At 43.7% G+C, this 21,256-nt stretch overlaps 1 protein-coding gene and 1 long non-coding RNA gene across 3 annotated transcripts in view; both read right to left on the bottom strand.

The window, feature by feature from the left end:
* Positions 1–271: 271 nt before the first annotated feature.
* On the bottom strand, positions 272–17,413 carry METTL14 (methyltransferase 14, N6-adenosine-methyltransferase non-catalytic subunit). Its single transcript, XM_064149869.1, has 11 exons — positions 17,285–17,413; positions 16,606–16,694; positions 15,866–15,953; positions 12,436–12,516; positions 11,907–11,994; positions 9,762–9,852; positions 8,158–8,299; positions 5,822–5,914; positions 3,970–4,086; positions 1,542–1,752; positions 272–1,142 (listed from the first exon to the last, which is right to left on the bottom strand). Exons 1-11 carry the CDS (start codon positions 17,348–17,350, stop codon positions 829–831), a joined length of 1,380 nt encoding a protein of 459 aa, XP_064005939.1. The 5' UTR covers positions 17,351–17,413; the 3' UTR covers positions 272–828.
* A 2,152-nt stretch (positions 17,414–19,565) lies between these two features.
* LOC135178714 (uncharacterized) overlaps positions 19,566–21,256 on the bottom strand; it is a 56,049-nt gene continuing 54,358 nt past the window's right edge. For both annotated transcript variants that reach the window (XR_010303704.1, XR_010303703.1), the window contains one exon: positions 19,566–19,747. This is a non-coding gene — a long non-coding RNA (uncharacterized LOC135178714). The remainder of the gene's footprint in view (positions 19,748–21,256) is intronic.

Below are 21,256 nucleotides of genomic sequence, written 5' to 3'. Positions count from 1 at the left end.
CAGCAACCGCTCCGCAGTAAAACTTTTCCCTAACAAAGAACAAGGCTGTTGTGAATGGTGACAATCCCTGCTCCAGAAGCAGTCCAGACTTCTGCAGAAGTTCTGGACTGCTCACAGATTCACAGCTTCTTGCTCTCCATGGAGCACACCACATGACAGCACAGACTTACCCCTCTTCCCTCTACAGACAGGAGAGGTGAGTGCATGAAGGACAGATGAAAGACAAATTTGTTCCCTATTCCCAGGAATAATTTGGGAAAGTTAAAACAAGTAATAAAAAAATAGTTTTATTTATTCAACTTGCTCCTTGGTTTAAGAGAGCATAAAATAGGTGTCATTATAGACACAGCACTTTCTCTTCTGTGGTGAGTAAGCCTGCTATGGCCATGCAGTTCAGAACTGCATTTTGTACCCACTCCATCTTACTATTCAAGTCAGTCCAAACCAAAAACTCCATGGAAGGAAGAGAAACCCGAGTTTTGGAGAAAATGACAGTCAAGGCAGCCCCACAACTTGCAAGTTTCATAAGGGAAGAGCAAGTGTCTCCACTTCAGTCCTACCCATGGTTTGAAGCAAGGGTGCTCTCTGCTTGGAGCAGCTGTCAGGAGGCCAAGCTTAGTGCTGTCAGTTGCAGGACCTGCCTGCTGGGTGAGGTGATGTCCAGGATGGTCACTGGAAGGCAGGTATCTGTCACTGCTTGCACCAAAAACAAATTTCAGAAGTTACCTAGCTTCAGTCTCAGAATAATTCACTTTAGAAAATCATGACTAAGAAAAAGATTCAGAGAGGAGGCATAGGACTAGGGGAAGAATTATTATCTAACAGTCATCAGCGGGTGGGGAAGCCTCCTCTATGGGTACCTCCACGTCCCCCTCTGAAGCCACCCCTCTCACCCCGGAAGTTAGTTCTGTTCCTCTCTCTGCCCCTCTCCCCTCGCCCTGCTGAAGTTCCTCCTCGCCCTCCTCCCCTGGGAGCACCACCACCCCGATCAGACTTGGACTTGGGTGGTGGTGACTTGGGCCGAAGTCTCTCGATCTCCTCAGTGCAGCCCGTCAGGTGGGAGTTAGGAGCTGTGAAGTATGAAGAATACGTTTCTGCATTGAAGTTGCTGTTAGTGAGGGTGGGTCCCACAGTCAGCCAACCTGAGGAACAAAGGCAGTGTCAGCAAACATCACGCTTCAGTGGCCTTGTCCTTTGCCTAGTCAATGGTAATTGAAGTGATAGGGACAGACACTTAACCTACACTGATCAGAAAGAAAAGGGCACCTCCAGGAAAGCCAGAGGTGCTGAAAAGTTCAGACTCGAGTTCAATATTCCCAAAGGCTTCTTTTATTTTTTTAATGATGCCTGGCTATGGGAACATTCACTCTGTGGTTTCACAAGACCCTTTCTGCCTCCTTCCTACCTGTTCTTACACCCCAGCAAAGCTTCCCAGCCCCTCTGTGACCAGATCAGGAGGAGAGCGCCCCTATCAAGCACCCTCAGATGATGGAAGAGGGTTATTAAATTACAATGTATGTATCTGACAAAAATCAAGTTACCTGGTCGAATTGTACTGTCCCTTCCAAAGAGATGAAGGCGTCTCCGTCCAAGGCAGAAATGCTCAATGATGTGAAAAATCTCCACAGGTTTTTCTATGTTGCCAATTTCAGGCTCTTCTGTGATGATCAGGTCAATATCAACATTGGCATGGATGAAGTCCCCATCTGTGCTGCGACGCACAGTTCCCTTTATGCCCATGAGGCAGTGCTCCTGTAAACACACAACACAGACAGCAGCGATCACATGCTGCACAGCTGCTGCAGCACCCACATCTGCTGTTTGAGCACCATGGACAGAAAGAAACTCTAGGCAGACCTAGAGTTGTTGTAGACAAGGCAAACCTCTCCTGTTGCAGAGACAAGTCTGAAGCATGACCGTGAAGAACAAAACAAAGCAGAACTAGCAAAAGAGCCTTTTGAAAGCTGTATCAGCTATATCTGGCTTGAACTATGCTGTAAAGTGGTAAAACTCAAATAGAAGTTTTGGACTTGAATAACTTCAATTAGTGCAATGTTAGAGCTTTCAGCTGGAAATGGAGAGAAATCATCACAAAGAAAAGAAAGAACAAGGTGCTGGCAAGAGTAAGTGATTGTCATCAATGCTTGTATCAGCATTCTGATCCTGGCTTTATTCGCACAAGTAACTTTCACAGCTCTCAGTGAATACAAGGTGTACACTTCATCTTGTACCTCTGTTACAGAAGCAGCCTTCACCATCAGACCTGTCTAGAAGGTATCACTATATAAAACAAGTAAAACCAGACCACTACCGAATTGTAAATGCACCCTCAGCCAACTCCATCAGCATTCAAAGTGTTCTTTAACTGCAACATGCACTGCTTTCCTTTCCTCTAAACCACCATAGATCATTTTAAGTGACTGGTACAAAGAGTCCATGAATGAGACATCACCATAATCAGTACAGGATGTACAGAGGGTTCCTCATACTCATTTCAGAGTTCTGTTTCTGGAAATGTTAAGCTCAGATGAGCCATTTTCCCCCAGTATCATAAACCACTGATTCACTAAACACCACCAGATGGCTCTGAAAAGGCTGCAGACAAAATGATCATTTCCAGATTGTTGAGGAGAGTTTTAAGAGCCAGTGAATGAACATGAAAGGCAGAATAGGTGACCCACCAAATGTATGCAGTGATCAAGTGCACCCAAGCTAGAGTTTTCAAATCTTACAATGAGCTCTAGAGAAAGGCAGAAAAACAAGCTGCTCAAAGCCAAACCTCATCTAGACTTTAGAAGAACTATTTAGAACACTTTATTTCTGTAAATCATTACTATCTTAGATTCTAGAACAGGTGGCAGAGAATGAAGTATCCACCTAGACACCTGATCACAGCCACACAGCATTTACATCCCTGGTGAATAAACATTACACAACAGGCTTATGCTGCTTAAATAGCAGGATAAACTAGCTCAGTTTTCAGTGTTTATCCTGAATAGTGACCTCAGCCCAACCTTTGCTTAATAAACAGAAATTCTCTAATCCCAGAAACTATTCTCTGTTAAACAAAGACGAAAAGTCCTCCCCAGATCCTCCTGTGTTAGTTTCAACTTCTCCCTCTTGAGTGAGCTGCTGGTATTTGCAAGCTATATGCAGTAAACATACAGTATTTATACTTCTCAATATTTATAACTAGTGTAACACACTTTCAAACAAACTTCAAATTAATGTAAATGCAAGGGAAAGAAAGACTCCAGGTATCTGAAAGGGAAGCTTGCACTCCTAAAAAATGGCAAATCTGAGACAGGGCTGAGGGTGTTTAATACTAATGAATGATTAATGAATATGGAATGAGTCCTGAGGTTAACGGCACTTCAAATTATTGTCAGCCAACTCTGTCTTCAGTAAAAGTGCCACAGTCACACTCATGTGCACCCAACCACCCAAGTCTTTATTCATTCTACCTACATTATAATTGCTTCGAATAGCATTGTGGTCTCTTAGATCAGAGGACTTCATAATCTACACTTTTAAAGACTTCTACAGACATTAAGTTTAGTCACATTCTACTGCCACGTTTAAGTTCCATTATATAGGTGTTCCTCCACCTGCAAGTCTCCTCCTCTAACCTAGGAAGGAGCTTGCTAGTAGACTAATTGCTTATTTACCATGCCTGGGACGTCTCCAGGGTCAAAACCATGACCATACACAGTAGCACTGTCCATTCAGCTTCCATTTCATTACTGTTGTCAATCTCAACCCTCCTCAGGCTCCTGCACTTGTACAAGGCTCAAGTACACACCACATGTAGAGAATAAAAATTCACCAACCAGTGTTCAGCGTAGGTGACATTTCTCTACCTTATACTGACTAGAAGGGGACAGAAGTTAATCCTTCAGCCTGTGGGACAATGGGTATTTCATTAGCATAAAGAGCAAGGCTAGAGGAGAAACTGAGCCAGACCTTTACCTTGGTTCGTTGGAAAACAGCCTTAGGGTCTAGAGTCTTGGTCTTTCCAGGATTGTTCTTATTGGTTTTAATCCAACAGATGTCCTCACATCTTCTGTAACCCCATTTGCGCAGACACTAAATGGTACAGACAGACAAAACAGTTCACACTAAACCTAACACAGAAGTAAGCTAAGCTGAATGCTCATGTAGGTACTTGACTTGTAGCCACAAGAGAAATATCATAGTCACAGAATGGTTTGGAAGAGACCTCCAGAAGACACCTAGTCCAACCCCCAGATTTGTTGCAGATGAAGGAAACAAGAGTTTACTGGCATGAATATATTATGCTCTGTCGAGGTGTCCAAACCCCTGCATGCATAAAACCACTGAATGGTTTGGGTTGGAAGGGATCTTCAAAGATCATCTAGTTCAACTCCCTTGCAGTCAACAGGGACATCCTCCACTAAAGTAGGTTGCTCAAAGCCTTGTAGAGCCTGACCTTGAGTATCTCCAGGGATGAGGCCTCAGCTACCTCCCTAGGCAACCTGTTCCAGTGTTCCACTACCTTCATGGTAAAAAACTTGTTCCAAACATCCAATCTAAATCTCATCTTAATCTCAAACCATTGCTTCTTTTGATGCAGCCCAGGATGCCACTGGCCACCTGGGCTTGTGAGTACACACTGTTGGCTCATGTCCAGCTTCTCATCAACTTGTCTGTGTATCACTCTTTTTCATATCTTTTTAATTGCACTCTGCACTCACTTCTACCTAGTGACACTGAAATTTAATCAAAATCAGCCTGAACAAAATGACAACAGCTGCCTTGTCCTTGTCTCCACTAATACCTGCACTGTGGTGGCTTTTCACCTCAACACAGAGTTCTACAACCAAGAAGACAAACAGCCAAAAGCCACTGCTACCATTTTGTGTTTTCTCTCTATATCTGAAAAAACACCCAACAAAAACCCTACAAACAAAACTAGACCAAAAAACGCCACCAAAACACACCCCAAACTTAGATGACTCTTTAGTTCTTAACTCCTGTTGAGCATAGTGCGGGAAAGGGAGGAAACTGGACCTTAAGCTCCTTTGGCTGTTGCTGTGTTCAGGAGCTGCCCAGACACCACACATGTGTCTGTGACCAAAATCAAAGTCTCTGAACAGTTACTTTAACCAACCTCAGAATGAGCAGCAGATAAAGCAAACAGAATAGCAGCCACATGTGGTCCTCTAACAAAGGCCATACTGTTTCAATAGAAAGCACTGCTCAAACTAAGCATAGAATGTTTCAGCTGTGCAAGAGCTAACTGGAAATTCTTCTTTCACACACACCCCACACCACCCCCCAACACAAGCAGGGCTACCCTGGCACACAGAAAGAATACTCTGAAACCCTACAGGGTCATAAAACTTTGTAGAGCTCACTGGGATTAAACCTACTTAAACTCTGGGTGTTGTCTGGAAATAAGCAGTGCTACACACACGATTTTATCTTACTTTATGAATAGCAGCACCTTTCTATTAGCATGAGCATTTTTGGCAGAAAACTATCAATAATTCCATTTTAAAAAGATAGAAAATGTGACTGTATAAAACTCAACATGGCAACAGCAAAACCAAAGCAGCAGCAGAGCTTCCTAAACTCTGTAGAACCACGCTTCCTCATACTCAGCACCGTATCTCAAATCCAGCACTCATCCAAGCAGTGAATGCCAGATACACTTATTTAATCCATTCAAAATCCTGTATCCTCTACCAAGGTAACGAAACATCACTCAGCAGTTAAAGCTGAGAATTCTATACATTTTGTCAATGACAAAATACTTCTAGGCCTGTCCCTGCTAAACTAAATTAAAACATCATCTTACCACTCGGCCAAGATCCAGACCCTCGCCTGAGCCACACCACAGGAACACAAATGACCTTGAGGCTGCAATCTCTTCAATTTCCAATTTCATGATCTAGTAAAAATAACAGTAATAAAAGTGTTTCTGTATTAAATACAAATCATATCAGGAAGAATATTTAGTAAGTTCTGAAGCATTATTCCAGAAGCCATCAGGAAGCACTTCTATTACAGAAGTCAGTCTCTATACCACTCAAGGCCGTGCCTTTAGAATTGTTTTCCAGAGAGTCTGTTGTGTAAGCCACTTTATCACTACCTAAGAGCACAGCTGATAACCAGTGTAATTGTTTTTTATAATTCTATCTGTAATTCTATCTCTACAGAAAATTCTAGACTTAAAAACACCAATACAACCCTGTCCAGGTTTCAACTGGAAGGGAACACTTATGTGATTTCCACCTCCACTTCTTTTGTCATTTGATTGGTAGGAAAATGATACAACAACAGAGCAGAGCAACAGTGCTCTGTTTCTTTTTGGACCTTGAGCTAATTTTCTGAAGTCACCCCATAAAAATCCCAGCTTATTTCCTATTTCCATACAGGAAAGGCATTATCTCCATTTTCACTTCAAGGAAAAAAGCCAACAAGAATTTATCAGGACAGCAGTTCAACAATGACAAATGAGTAACATTCAGGATGAAATAACTTCAGATGCAAAGCATCTGTTACTCATTACAAGTTGAAAAGACTCATCTGTAACTTGCCATCACATCAAATCAGGCTTCATTCTGTGCTGCTGTGAAGAGAAATAAGGCAGCAGAAGCCATTCTAAGGGAACATAACTCCCAGCTAAGATAACAGGATGGCTCCTGCCTCCAGCACTAACAGTTCTGTTAGGACAGAATGTTTTTTCCCCAGGCAGTGCTGCCAGGCATCATTTTTACTGGCTGTAACTGAAGGCTAACACGGAAGCTATCTATTCTATGGTAACACAGTTACCCAGTCTCTTATCACAGACACAAAAACGCCTTTGTTTTCAAATTTGTTCCTTAAAGGTAGGCTGAATTTTCTTTTGTTCCCATAAGCCTTTACTTTGATTCACTTCTGATGTTACTTGTGTGCAGGTTTCAGCTCAAGGACGAACTAAATCTAAAGTAACACCAACATCTCCCTGGCCTAACCTGCATAGAACACAAAATCTCATCCATAACCCAGTCACTCCTGCTAGGACCAGTTCGCTGCTAACACAGACATGGTCCTGTGTTCCTTTGAAGTAGTCTCTCTAAAGAACAGGGATTAGCTGCATGTTCACACTCAGAGGCCTGAACCTAAGAATTCCTGACATGGTTATGCAAAGCTCAACTACTCCTCTTTACTACAGACTGTCTGGTTTGTTGTGAGAGTGGTGATGTTTGATTGTGTTAAGGATTTCTTGGCGAGTTTTAAATGAGCAAATTCACTGCAATTTGGCATTAGCATTACAAGTTTTACTTGGTGCTCAACTGAGAATCATAGAATCAACCAGGTTGGAAGAGACCTCCAAGATCATCCACGCCAACCTAGCACCCAGCCCTAGCCAGTCAACTAGACCATGGCACCAAGTGCCTCAGCCAGGCTTTGCTTGAACACCTCCAGGGACGGTGACTCCACCACCTCCCTGGGCAGCCCATTCCAATGCCAATCACTCTCTCTGGGAAGAACTTCCTCCTAACATCCAGCCTATACTTCCCACGGCACAACTTGAGACTGTGTCCCCGTGTTCTGTTGCTGGTTGCCTGGGAGAAGAGGCCAACCCCCCACCTGGAGAATTATGCCATTCACTCTTGAAAGCCAGGGCAAGCTGTGTGTCATCAACTACTGTGCTTGATGACAAGTGTTTTGATTAACATTTCCTACCCAATCAATACCTGGAGAAAGGAGGTATGCCAGTGAAGCACAATCACCTACTTTTCTGACTGAAGCCCAGTAAATTAAAAGGCATACCTTAAAAATGTCTTTGAAAATTTCAAGATACAAAAGAATATTTACAATGAATATTCTGAATTTCAACAGCAAGAAACACGGGGTGGGAACTTATGGAATGTGAAGGCAGGGAGAAATCCCACTATTGTTAGACTGAAGTTTTGACTAGGCTCAGGGAGAACAAAAACATATATCTAATCCATTATACTCTTCAAAATACAACCTTTTACCACACAGTGTAGGCATGTATACAAACATAAAGCTTAGTTTCAGTAAAAACAAAAAAAAACCCCACTTTTCCTTAGAACACATCTCTAAAACATTTTGATGTTGAGTTAAATCCTCTATTTGCCTACATTAGATGTAAGAAAACCTTTTCAGAGCCAGAAAACTTACATCATCCCAGGTCCAGCACTTTTCATTGGCAGTAATGCCAGTCTCTCGGTAGTACTCTTCCAGTGGTGGTTCCAGGAGAATCACATCAAACTTGGAATTCAGTTCCCTAATGTCAAAAGCTTCCAAGTCTGCCTGCAAGTACCTGTTTAGATGGAAGATGACAGACGGCTTGGACAAGTTATAGCAGTGGATTGAAGATTATGCTCTACATAGCACTCGTGTGGCCAGTCAAGAGCTGTCTCCTGTGTGGCTCATGCAGCTCAGACGCACCTAACCCAGGAGATGTCCAATGCACTCTCACCTAGCCTCATCTAATGCAGCAGCACCGAGCTGCTTTTAAAGTACTCTTTATCCAGAGGAGTTATTAGGATTCTAATTTAGCAAGCAGGGAACAGATGCCCACTCAGACTGTATTGCAGTATCTAGTACAGAATCACTGAATTTTCTATAGATGCATGAACTATATAGGAGAAAACATCATCACTTAAAAAACAAGCACTCTGCTTGGCTGACAGACTTCAGGTTTGCTTCACTTTGGGAAAGCAGCACACGTTCAGAACCGCGAGTGGTTAGGTGGTGTGTGTAGGGGATTCTGAATGTTAGAAACGTGCTTATTTCATACAGCAGAACTCTAACAATAACCCCACACACTGACTGGATTAAATACATTCAAGTGCTCCCTTACAATTGGCCTCCACACCTCCCACCACTGATGCAGCACTACCAACAAAATTACATTGCTCCCCTATCAGGAACTTTAACCTTAAAAAAGTGATTGGCAGACCACCAATAACCCCTTCCTAAGAAAGTGTATGGAAGAGACTGCTATTCCAAAAGTGTATTTGGTCTTACCAGAAGGCAGTGTTTGCCTGTCTTTCCCCTTTTGGTGCTTTAGGATGCCCAAATCCATCTACCTTCAAAACAGCCAGCTGAGGTTTGCAGCCTATAGCCCAGCTGTTCAGACTACTACTGCAGTTTTCTTGTGACCATAATGGAACAATGATGGTTTACTTGGCACAGATTAGGACTACAGCACATTAAAGGCATTAGCTTCACATTCAGATAGGTTCAAACTCCTGGGAGCACCACACTGCATGTCCATATTGTGTTTGATGCTCAGCAAAAGCTCTAAGTTAAGACAAATCATGTCCAGCCAGTATAAACTTGAGCTGCAAAATGACATGTGCTTGACAGGCACTAAGAGAACAGCTGAAAAGTAAATCTGTTTCAAGATTAACTAAGGTTATATTAAAAGGCATTTTCCCAAGCTTTTTTGCTACTGTAAACTGCACATATCATGAGAATCACAACCAATGTTCTTTCAGTTCCTGAATTAACACCTGCAGTCCTATCAGTTGGCAATTTGGTCTTAAAAATCAAATCACACACATTGGAAAGAAAAGTCTAGTTTATATACCAAATTAAGCATCTACATTAACAAAACTAAACTGATTTGCTTCTGAAGTTTTGACTGATGAATTTGCATATACAAAGAGAAACAGAAAATGTAAATTCTGAGCAGGTGCTAAAGAGAGATTTGCAAAGCAGACAGCCAACCTTAAACATCTCTGGAGAAGAAAGGCATTTTTCATAAGAACACTTACATGGGAGGAGTGTTAGATTTAGATATCAGCTCATCCTTCAATCTGATGAGCTCTCTAAGTTTTGGATATTCTTCAAACCTATCTGCTAAGCCTAAGAGGAAGAAAACATGAAGTTAACAACTACTGGAGAGTAAATCTGTATCAATTAAGCATTGTCCAGTATTCTGAGTGGGTCCAAATGTTAATACTTAGTCTCAATTTTTGTTACCACAAACCCTTCACAGCAGTTACCTATTCGGTGCTTCAGAAAAGCTTCCTCCCTTAGCTCAGTGAATTAGGGCTGCTACTGACTTTAATCTTCTCCAGAGCACTACAGTGTTCAGGAGTTCACAATTCCTTTTTCCAGGAGGAAACAAACTTTCATTTAAACTGAAAGTGCCAGAATGATGAAAGTTATTTTATAATCCCTCCCCTAAGATTACACTCAGATCTAACTGACATTCACTTAGAGACTACACTTAAGCTTTGGAAAGGATTTCTAAGGCAGCAGCTGGGGTTATGGGTGGCTCCCTGGGGCATCCCTTACACTGAGATCTGGCACACTGCTGTCAATCATGAAGATTTGAATACATGTGTATTTATTTGTTGTGTTCCTAGATTTAGCTCTGTGATGCTAATTTTCAAATATTTCACATGCACAGAATGCAGAAGGGAGAATTAGGTTTTCTGCAGCTAACTTTAAAAACAAAAAAACAGGCAGACTTACTTCCCCCCTTCGAAAAGTAAGTACTGACATTAGCTTTTTGTTACTAGTAGCAGTAGGCTCAGTGCAAATCAAAGGTATCATTCCTACCTCTCTAACAGTATCTGTTCAATTCTACTGGGAGTTATTTACAAAGCTTCATGTTAATTTAGAATTTTAAATGGTCCCAACCACGGGGGACAAAAAAATCCACTCAAACCCACAAGCCTTCATCCCTCTCCCTACTTTGATCTAACCTTCTGAACTCCCAACCCTAGATCACACTGGCAAAAGTAAGCTCTTTGGCATCTAACCTTATTATCTCTTATTACATGTACCTAACACCCAAAGATTATTGTCATGCTTTTGCTTAAACATGTAACATCTTAAAAACACCAGTGCTGGGATTTCCACTGCTGTGCTGCTTCTAGCCAGTGCAAGGCAGAAATGGAAGCACTTAACAGCAGCTAAGCAACAGATATAAAAGAATTTTCAATTGGGATGACTTCAGCTGCTTTTTAAAGACAAAATCTTACAACAAAAACAAACAAACCAACCAAAACAAACCCCACAGGTCTCTCCCCCCTCTTCCAACAGCAACATCGAAGAGCTGTAACTGGGTGTTCTGGAACCACTACTTCTCTATGGTTCACATTCAGTTAGGAAGCTGCAGTTAAAGCAGAGTTTGGGTCACCCCACTGAAAATGAATGCTGACCAGTATGTGACTTGACACACCTCATCTCTCATGAGGGGTCCAGACTAACTGCTGCTGACTCGTGTAACAAGCTGTTCTGTCCCTCCTCAATTCTTTATGCAGCAGAGAAGTGAAGCCCAGATGTTCTGCAGACAAAGATGCAACTGACTCAAAGCAACTCTTTTTCATACTCAACATCCAACTGTGTTTCTCAGAAGCGTTCACAAAATGTAGAGAAGAAACAGAGTACACTGCCTCAACAGGCAAATAAAACCACCTTGGGCTGGCATCTATAAACACAACACCCTTGTCCTGACAAGATTCAGCTTGATAAAACACAGACAAGTGCTGCAGAAAACTGCAGAGGGAGCTGTCTTGCTTATTTTAAAACCATCCACTACCAGGCACCTGTTCGGACTAAACCGTACCTTAGTTTAAGAAGATTAAACTCAGGCCTAACAAAGTAAGATTCCAAGTTCAGTAATGGCTGGACAAATGTAAACTCAAAAAGTAACATCCTCTAAACTAGTTTCAGTGTTGGGCCTGCCTACGAGCTGTCAGGAGCTGCATAACTGAGCTGGTAAACATTATTTAACTACTTCACTGTTTCCCATACTTGACACCTTACATGTATATCCAGGAGAGTCCAGTGACACAAAGCTAGGAGTATCTGCATTTCCCAGGAAGTGTAAGGAATGAAAAAAGGCAAGGAAAATATGCTACCAAATACAGTGAGTCACCTTCAAACAGTTACTGACTATGACTTACCAACATCTCTGATGAAGTTCTGGGGCCTGTGTCCTGTGTCCACAAAGTGTTGGCAGTAATCATTGTGCGGATTTAAGCTCTGAGTGCCCTGGAGAACAAGAGGGAGTTTGGTGGAAGCAAAAGGAAGATAACTGGACATGTACAAACACTGCATGTTAGTTTGACAAACAAGAAAGTAAGGTTATTTCTTGATAATTTTTAACATGTGTCTATAAGCTACATTAGCCAAATCATTGTGATTTTAGTTCCAAATCAGGTCCACCACTACTACAGCTCTTTGTAAGCTGACACAGATCTTTAGTCAGATCAGTGTAAATGCAAGTTACTGCCAGATCTCTCACAAGAAACTTCCATACTTATGGACTCCAGTCAGTCACTTCAGCCTTTAAAGGCTGTATTTCAAACACCATCAGTTGGACCTGATGATCTTAGAGGTCTTTTCTGACCTTAATGATTCTGTGACTCACAGAAATAGTTTAACATAGCTATGCCAGCTTTGACTGCAGGTTTAAATGCAAAAACATCTCACCTTAAGAAAGGTGCTGGAGTCTTTATAAATCTCTTCTTCATAGGGCAGGTTCTCTTCATCTTGCTGCAGCTCTACTTCATCCTTGGAAACAAAGGAGATGTTAAGTACACAAGATCATGGTGTTTCTTTCATTATGTTTCTGTTTCTTTAAGAAAGAAGCAGGCTCTCAACAAACAGCAGATCATGAACAGAGCCAACTCCAGTTTTGGAGGGGAGAAAAAATTACCTATCCCAAAAAGGTCTGCCTCTTATTAACGAGGGAAGTGTTACTGAGAAAGGCCTCTAAAGAATAAAGTCAAAACCCCTAGATCCTGACAGTGTAGGCAGTGCTTCACAAGGTACTGTGAACTTCAAAACTGTGTCCCTCCAAAAATTCCACTCCTTTGACTAGAGGAAATGACACATTTTGCTAAAGTTCCTCTGTAGCAGAATCTCTGAATATTTATATCCACTCAATCATCTCTTCTGTTCCAACCTCAGAAGCTGAAGCCATCCTTTCTATACACATTTGTTATCATTTTCTTTGCAGAAACAACACATGCTACACCTAAGCACCTGTCAGATACTTGTTTCTCAGTCATCCCAGTTCTCTTTATACCTTCATAAAGAGACTTTCCAAAAGGTCATGTTGTGACAGAGAGCCCACACCACCAACTTTCAAAGGGAGAAAAAAAAGCACAGCCAAAGCAGAGACAGAATGAAATTAACACTAATATTCATGCATACAGTTTTACAAATGACTAGAAATTAAGCAGTTACATGACTAAGCCAAGGAAGATGTTTCCAGACTCCAGAACAATGGCATGGAAGCACTCCAAGCTTGCAGGCCACCTCTTGCAGAAACAAAGCACAGCAGGGCTGCCCCAAATTAGGCTGGCAGACAGCTAATTTGAACCACAGGTGGTTCTGCACTTCAAACAAAGTTAGAACTCCAGCAGTCTTTGCCAGAAAACACTGCTGATACCAGACACACAGGTTCAAACAATTGAGTAAATGTACCTAGGGAAGGGGAGGAGCAACAATCACAGCTCTCAGCAGTCTACAAAACACCTGGCAAAGGCAGAGATAGTCACTTCCAAATACAGAGTAAGGAGCAAAACTAACCCTAATATGTACCTGTCACAGGTCCATAAAACCAAGAGCATAACCGAATTTCTTTAGAACCACAACTCAGCTTTCTGACCTTGAAACATCCATTACTCATTTTGCCTTTAATGTATTCCCACATTAATGCCATTCTCATATCTCCCAACTCTGTGGTTTGCAATGCAGCCAGGCCCCAAAACGGAAGTCAAGCAGCCTTGCTCCTCTGTTGTTATATCAGCCTGATGCTTACTATAGAATCACTATTTATTTATGCTTACTGCACAAAACACAATCAAAAACCAAAACAAAGCCACAAAACCCAACACTGTTTTTGCATGAGATGTTCCTAAAGGGAAGATTAATGTATTTAATCTTTCAACTCAAAACCTGTGCTCACTGTCCCATAATGAGAAAGTTAACATCACTGTTCAGCCTTCTCTCCAAACATCAGCATAAGGCATTTAGGTGTCATCAGCTCATTTCACCTTCCACCTGGAACACTAGAAACTACAACCACATTTATTTAGAGGCCTTCAAGTCCTCAGACTAACATTCAAGTATGTTATTACTTTTATCTAAGGAGTATGATGCACAGTCCTATAGGACTTGCTATCCTTTCTTTTTGTATCAGTTCACATTACAAGACTAAATTTAAACAGGCTCAGAGTACTAAGGGAAACGTTACATAAATACAGATGGGTTTTTTACAAAGTTCTTATCTCCTTGCCAACATGGAATTAGCAATGCCTACAGAAAACAGCTGATGACCACTCTGGAAGTTCTACTTGAGGGTTTCAAGTTTCTTACATCTATTAATGTGTTCAACTGAAGCTGGTCCAAACCAGTATTATGAAATTATTCCTCAATTTCAACAACATCACAAGACTGGCCACTTGCAAGTGGTTACAGCCCAGTTCAAAGTAAGTCTTCTCCATGCCAGTGAAGAAAATGTTAATGATAAGATTCATGTGTTTTGCCAACTGGAGTGACTTATCCATGTGTTATTTCACAGAAGATAAGTTACTTAACCACTTATGAGGAAGTAAAAGAAACTACTATGAACTGGTAACTAATGCAAGAACTTCATGAATCATAGAATCAACCAGGTTGGAAGAGACCTCCAAGATCATCCAGTCCAACCTATCACCCAGCCCTAACCAATCAACTAGACCATGGCACTAAGTGCCTCAGCCAGTCTTTTCTTGAAGACCCCCAGGGACGGTGCCTCCACCACCTCCCTGGGCAGCCCATTCCAGCACAAGTACTCTGCAAATCCCTTCTGTGAGATGGTGACTAAATACTGGGCATCTCCTTCAGCAAACCAAACATTCAGCATGTTAAAAATGATGTCCACTTACAGACAGACTTGAAAAACTAAACATCAAAAAAGGTTCTGGCACATATTTCAGTAAGACAGAAAATTGACATTACAGAAAAATTCTAATCTGGACACAAACATAATGCTACCAAGGCCCCCCATTTAAAAACTTACTATTTTTAGGTATGTAAGACAACAGCAGACATGGCATTATTTCATCTTGAGTCTGCTTAAGCACAGAAGCAAGGCTATTAGGACAAGAAAAAAAAAGGGAGGGAGGATATATGTTGCAACACGATCACAGAGCAGATCAGAAAGACAGCAATATGGTAACTGTGCTTTTGTTTCACCTTGCTTCTCTACCACATCTCTCAGCCAAAATGTCACAATAGATATTAAAGAAGAAAGCTGTCACACAACTCTCAGATAAGCATTTTAAAAAAGGACAATCACTCACTCTTCAAAGACCAAACTCACCCTGGATATTTTGAACACTTAGAGCACAGCCCAAACCAAGCCTCATGATTCCATTCTCTTAGAGTCCTTTATTTCTTCCAGAACTGCATTCCTTTGCACATAACAGGCAGGCTGGAAAGACACCCTCACCTGCCCTGTAGCTCATCCAATGGCCTGTGTCTCTTGTTAAAGGCAAACTTTCCTTTTGACAGACTCTGACCATGTTCTTTCTAGTGTATCCAAGTGCAGACACATTTTACTACTTCCTACCCAAGACAGCCAGCCACAGGACATCACCACTCCCTAAGCCTGCCTCCTCCTAAAAGCAGCACTAAATTAAGCTTTGGAACACTGGGTTCTGGTACAACTCAATGCAACTCAGAAACATCTAAGAGCCACTTAGCATCTCTGACACCTCCCTTAAATTGCTGCAGTGGAAGACATAAAAAGAGATACCACCAAAGTGACACATTTTACCCTATCCCTACATCCTTTTATATATACACATATATACACACACACACACACACACACATTAATGAACACCAGAGTTATCCCTTTTCTTCTTACCTTATATTCTTCAACCTCTTCCTCGTCAGCTTCTCCCTCATCAGGATATTTACGTTTTGCATTTGGTGCAGAAATATCATAAGCAGCCCTATAAATATATTAAAAAAACCCACCAAACTTCATCTAACAGTTCCTCTCTCCAGAGAGAACCTATCACAAGTCTCAAATGATTTGCCTTGACTACACGTTTCTGTCACAGCTTGGAAGTGATTCTGAAACTGATCCTCTCACAATATATTTGAGATGAGCACAACTTCTTAGTGACAGGACTCTGGAAAACAAGCATCCTGCTTCCTCATTGTCCTGCTCTGCGAGGCACAGCTTGTTTTAACCAAATAACTATATCTTTCACACCAGAAAGTTGCTGTTACACATGAGAATTAATAAGCACTGTTGCTCCACAAGAACTTTTTTAATTGCCTTGCAATTGCTCTTACAAAAGGTATAAATGCCCTAGGGCAATGCTAGTAGCATGCTCTTAAATTCACCCCTCAGTCCTGCTCCACAGTACCTTTTCAACAGCAGAAACAGGTTAGCCTTGATTTCCAAATTGCTCTTACAAGTGAATGGCTAAACCCTCCTCACCTGATTCAAAGTTCAGGTTTCAGTAATTAGAGCGCTTCTTTCACCCAGCTGCAGGGGTTTAGAGAAGCGGCAGGACTTAATGTTGCTCCCCCCATTTCACAGCCTTGCGTCACTATTAACTAACCCCCTAACAGGAGCGGCACCCCCATACTGACCTACACAGCTCTCTCGTCTCGGCAATCTCTCGCTGGTCATCTTTACTGTTCAGCACGGCCCCGATGCTGTCCGCGTTCTCCGCTCCCAGCTGGACGAGGAGCAAGACAAAGTCGAGCCGCCGTTACTGTCGATTGAACCCGCCCCAAATGGTGCCAGGCCGAGCGGCAATCAGCCAGGCTGTACACCTCGTCCCACCGACTGGGCCCTCCCGGAGGCTAGCTGTAGGCCCCGGACAACCACCAGCTGTGCAGCCGGGACTGCAGCACCCCGGCAGAGCGGTCTGGGCCCCCCGCGCCGGGCAGGCGGTGCCGGAGCAAGGCCGCTCTGTGCCCGCAGCACCCCGGCAGAGCGGTCTGGGCCCCCCGCACCGGGCAGGCGGTGCCGGAGCGGGGCCGCTCTGTGCCCGCAGCACCCCGGCAGAGCGGTCTGGGCCCCCCCGCGCCGGGCAGGCGGTGCCGGAGCGGGGCCGCTCTGTGCCCGCAGCACCCCGGCAGAGCGGCCTGGGCTCCCTGCCCGCTCCCCGCTGCCGTTCCCGGGACGGCGGCACCTGCGGCGGCGCGCGCCCGCTCCCCCCTCGCGGCGACAGGGCGGGGCCTGTGTGTCCCGAGCCAGCCGCCGGGGCCTGGCCTGGCCTGGCGAGGAACAACCTGAGGCCACTCAGCGCCCCAGCCCTGCTACCTGCTGCGCTAGGAGCTGCCGCCGCAGCTTCTGCCGCTCCCGGATCTCCTGCAGCCGGCTATTCATCGTCCCTCCGCCGGTGACCGCCACGCAGCGCCACCGGGCTCCCGCCTGCGTCACTTCCGTCCCCGCGCCCAATAGCGCAGCGGCGGCGGCGGCCCCGTGACGCGCGGGCTGCGGCGCCCATGTTGTCTGCGGGGCTGGGCCGGGATTGTCCCCAGCCCTACCGCCCTGCCTGCTTCGCGCTGCTCGGCTGGAGCTGCGACTGAGGCGGCCTGGCAGGGTCCCCCGAGAGGGAGCATCGTCCCTGTGGCCTGCAGATAACCGGGCCCTAACGTTAAACGCGTTAGCCGCCAGACAGGTAGAAATGCGAGTTGTCGCCTGCCCAGGAGTCACGGAACAGACCATTTACCAGCTTTAATAAAGCCACTTAGGTGATTGCAGCTGTAGCCGTTGAAGTGATTCCCACCCCACCGTTGCAACACAAGTATCATCACTCCAGTCGCCAGCCGTGCAAACCTTAGGGAGCTCCAGAGGTTTCCCTCCCGGTATTAGCTGGGACCGCACCGGTTTGCGGCGTTCTGAGGCCCGCACGGCAGCCTCACGGAACCCTGCTCCTCATCCTCTCTTGAAACCAGAACACCACTTCTTTCCCACGTCTCTCCGTTACATCCCATTCCAAAAACCCAGTGCAGTTACTTGTAGGTTAAGCTTTTTATGTAGCCTACACCTCTCTGCTAACCCCCTTCCATTTAGGGCTAGCCCTGCACAATCTATAAAGCATTTCCCATCGTTTATTTGGTCTATTCCCAGCCCCCTCCTTTCCCTCTCGCATTTTACCGTCGGTCACTGGATGGATGTAGTTTGTACTGCCTGCTGGTTTTCACTGACAGCTATTTCTGCTACGAGAAGAAGGAAGGCTGAAACAAAGGCCCACAGTCTGTTTTCAAAAGTGGTGCCATAAAGCTTCAGTTTGTACCATCTTGCAGAAAGAAACGTTACTGATTTTCTCCACGGATATAATTAATGTTTGCCTCCTAAAATAGGCCAATTTCTCCTGTAACTGTCTCATACAAAGATGTGAACAATGAGCTGAAAGGCGACGGTCTAGCTTTGTTACACGGCAGATCCCCTCTGCTGGGATCTTGCTGCCGCTGCCATCACACTGGTGATAAAAGCTATCATCCTCCGTGGCTGCGCTGCCTACCATGCCTCAGCACAGGTGTTCCAACATGAGACAGTAACACAAAAAGGCCCTGCACCAATATATTGGATCACAGTTGCCTTGGAGGCAGTTAGGTAAGTCCAAAATGACACAAAATTTGGGGGTCTGCCAGTGATGTACACTGTATATCCCATGTCACCACATTGTAACTCATAGTATTTCAGATAAGTAGTGGATCATGCATAATAGGTGTAGGAGTGTCTGTTGCAGGTTCTTTATGAAACTAACTAATCAGTTTGCATGAAGGACTTGTACAGAGCTACCTGTAGTGCAGCCAGGTGGGGGTTGGCCTCTTCTCCCAGGCAACCGCCAATAGAACAAGGGGACACAGTCTCAAGTTGTGCCAGGGGAAGTTTAGGCTGGATGTTAGGAGGGAGTTCTTCCCAGAGAGAGTGATTGGCATTGGAATGGGCTGCCCAGGGAGGTGGTGGAGTCACCGTCCCTGGGGGTCTTCAAGCAAAGCCTGGATGAGACACTTGGTGCCATGGTCTAGTTGACTGGATATGGCTGGGTGCCCATCCTATGAGGAGAGGTTGAGGGAGCTGGGCCTGTTTAGCCTGGAGAAGAGGAGACTCAGGGGTGATCTTATTACTGTCTACAACTACCTGAAAGGGCATTGTAGCCAGGTGGGGGGTGGTCTCTTCTCCCAGGTAACCAGCAATAGAACAAGGGGACACAGTCTCAAGTTGTGCCAGGGTAGGTATAGGCTGGATATTAGGAAGAAATTCTTCACAGAGAGAGTGGTTTGCCATTGGAATGGGCTGCCCAGGGAGGTGGTGGAGGCACCGTCCCTGGGGGTTTTCAAGAAAAGACTGGATGAGGCACTTAGTGCCATGGTCTAGTTGATTGGACAGGGCAGGGTGATAGGTTGGACTGGATGATCTTGGAGGTCTCTTCCAACCTGGTTGATTCTATGATTCTATGACCTTGGAGGTCTCTTCCAACCTGGTTGATTGTATGATTCTATTTCTGCTTGATGCGGGCCGTGGTAAACAAGCTCATAGACCAGTATGGTGTTGGGCCAGCCACAAGGGTCTTCAGACGATTCAGTGTGAATTATGCAGAAGCCCCTTTTATTGATGATAACAGCTCGAGTATATACACTCAGCCAGCAGAGCACACGCCTACACATTAGTGTAGTTAGTCAGGGACAACCCGCCACATCTGCATACATACACACCTTGTTATTCTCGTTAGCGAGGGTCCATCATCTACCCCTTCTGAGATAAGGTGGCCAGCTGCATGTGAGAACCAAGGTTTGGTATTATAATGATCTGCCTGTTGTCACTTCACTCCATTCCCACAGCTCACCTGCACCCCCCAACTTTTCTGCATTCTGCATTCCCACAGCTACTCACATTTCTTAAGAGTAGAACATCCTAGACAAGGCATGGAGATTTTAAATGTTAAAACCCCAGTATACCAAGAGGTGGTTTTTTTCATCTCTTTAGGGAATACATTAGCAGTTATACTGTCCTATCTATGGAAATGTTATAGAAAAAGAAATGCTATCTCACAGTGCTGCACGATCAATACAGTAGAAGTCCCCGCACAGTAACAAAAGCACTTCCTCCTGGATGTGATATGATGAAGTTTGTGAGAGCCTGCATTCCATTTTTAGAACTGGTTGCTAAGTCCAGATGAGCTAATATTTACTAACACTAATGGCTGTAAAAGATGTTGTACTATATACATACCCTGTTTCAAAATAGTTTGTGTACTTCAGAATGCTCCTTGCTTTTGCCAAACCTTGCGGTTTTGGCTCTCTGAGCCTTGTATGTGCTCTGTGGTCATTTTTTTGATGCCAGATAAGCATCGGGCCAAATTCTGCTTGTCTGAGGGCAGTACTACACATGCATATATACTGTATCATAAACCCAGTCAGTAGGTTCAGGTTCAACCACCGATATTGGTGGTTTTGTTACATCATGATTTTCTGTGGCCTTGAACCTTATCATGAAATCATCAGAAAAGAACAGAATCATCTAATCCAGCCTCATATCCTGATCTCTTCACTGATCTAGTGTCAAATTTACAAATACAGAGGCTGAAAATGCATCAGAGTCCCTGGGCAATCTATAATGAAGCTTTGTGGTGCTTACAAACAGGTTTTTATCCTTGCCTCCAGTCTAAATATTTGTTGCTGGAATTTATAACTTCAAGTCCATAAGGACAGCAAGAGAAACCCCTGTTCAGGAATCTCGGTGCAGTCTTCCTATTTTTTGCAACTAATAACTTTGTTGAACTGCCTTCAGCTCCAGGTTATTTCCTTAAGATTTATGAAGCCAGTTGTTTTCTCATCCAGTTTTTATTTAACTGATTGTTCCTGAGTACATTACCTTTCACTTCAGTCACTTAGGTTCAATCTTTTTAATTATTTCTACTGCTGCAATAACTTTGACTTTAAATCCTGTTCTCCACCATACTTGCTTCTACTTCTAACTCCAAATGGCTCTCTGTATGCCACTTTGTTTAACCATTTATAGCACTGTAAAATATTTGTAGAAAACAAATAAAGGTAGAATTTCACACCCATATGGGACCTGTGTTATACTGACATATAGTCTGGTCTAGTCTATTCCATTTAGCAAAGAACTGCTAACTCATTTTGTCAGGAGAAATGACTGCAAAAGTAAACAGAGAATTAGGCCCAAGATGCTTAATTTATCACTGTTTTCTCACTTTAATTGTTCTTCAAATCACCTCAGACTAAATTATGCCAAACCAGATGCTCAATAAATTAATAA

The sequence above is a fragment of the Pogoniulus pusillus genome, chromosome 10, assembly GCF_015220805.1.
Source record: "Pogoniulus pusillus isolate bPogPus1 chromosome 10, bPogPus1.pri, whole genome shotgun sequence".
Lineage (NCBI taxonomy): Eukaryota > Metazoa > Chordata > Aves > Piciformes > Lybiidae > Pogoniulus > Pogoniulus pusillus.
Note: the sequence above shows the minus strand (reverse complement) of the source record. Positions and strands in the feature narration are given on the sequence as shown.

Excerpts from the sequence above, each read along its gene's own strand:
- METTL14 (XM_064149869.1), bottom strand. The coding sequence starts at position 17,350 with ATGAATAGCCGGCTGCAGGAGATCCGGGAGCGGCAGAAGCTGCGGCGG. Across the intron at positions 11,995-12,435 it reads ACTCCAGCACCTTTCTTAAG|GGCACTCAGAGCTTAAATCC; the intron begins GTGAGATGTTTT and ends CTTGTTCTCCAG. Across the intron at positions 1,143-1,541 it reads GGACAGTACAATTCGACCAG|GTTGGCTGACTGTGGGACCC; the intron begins GTAACTTGATTT and ends TTTGTTCCTCAG.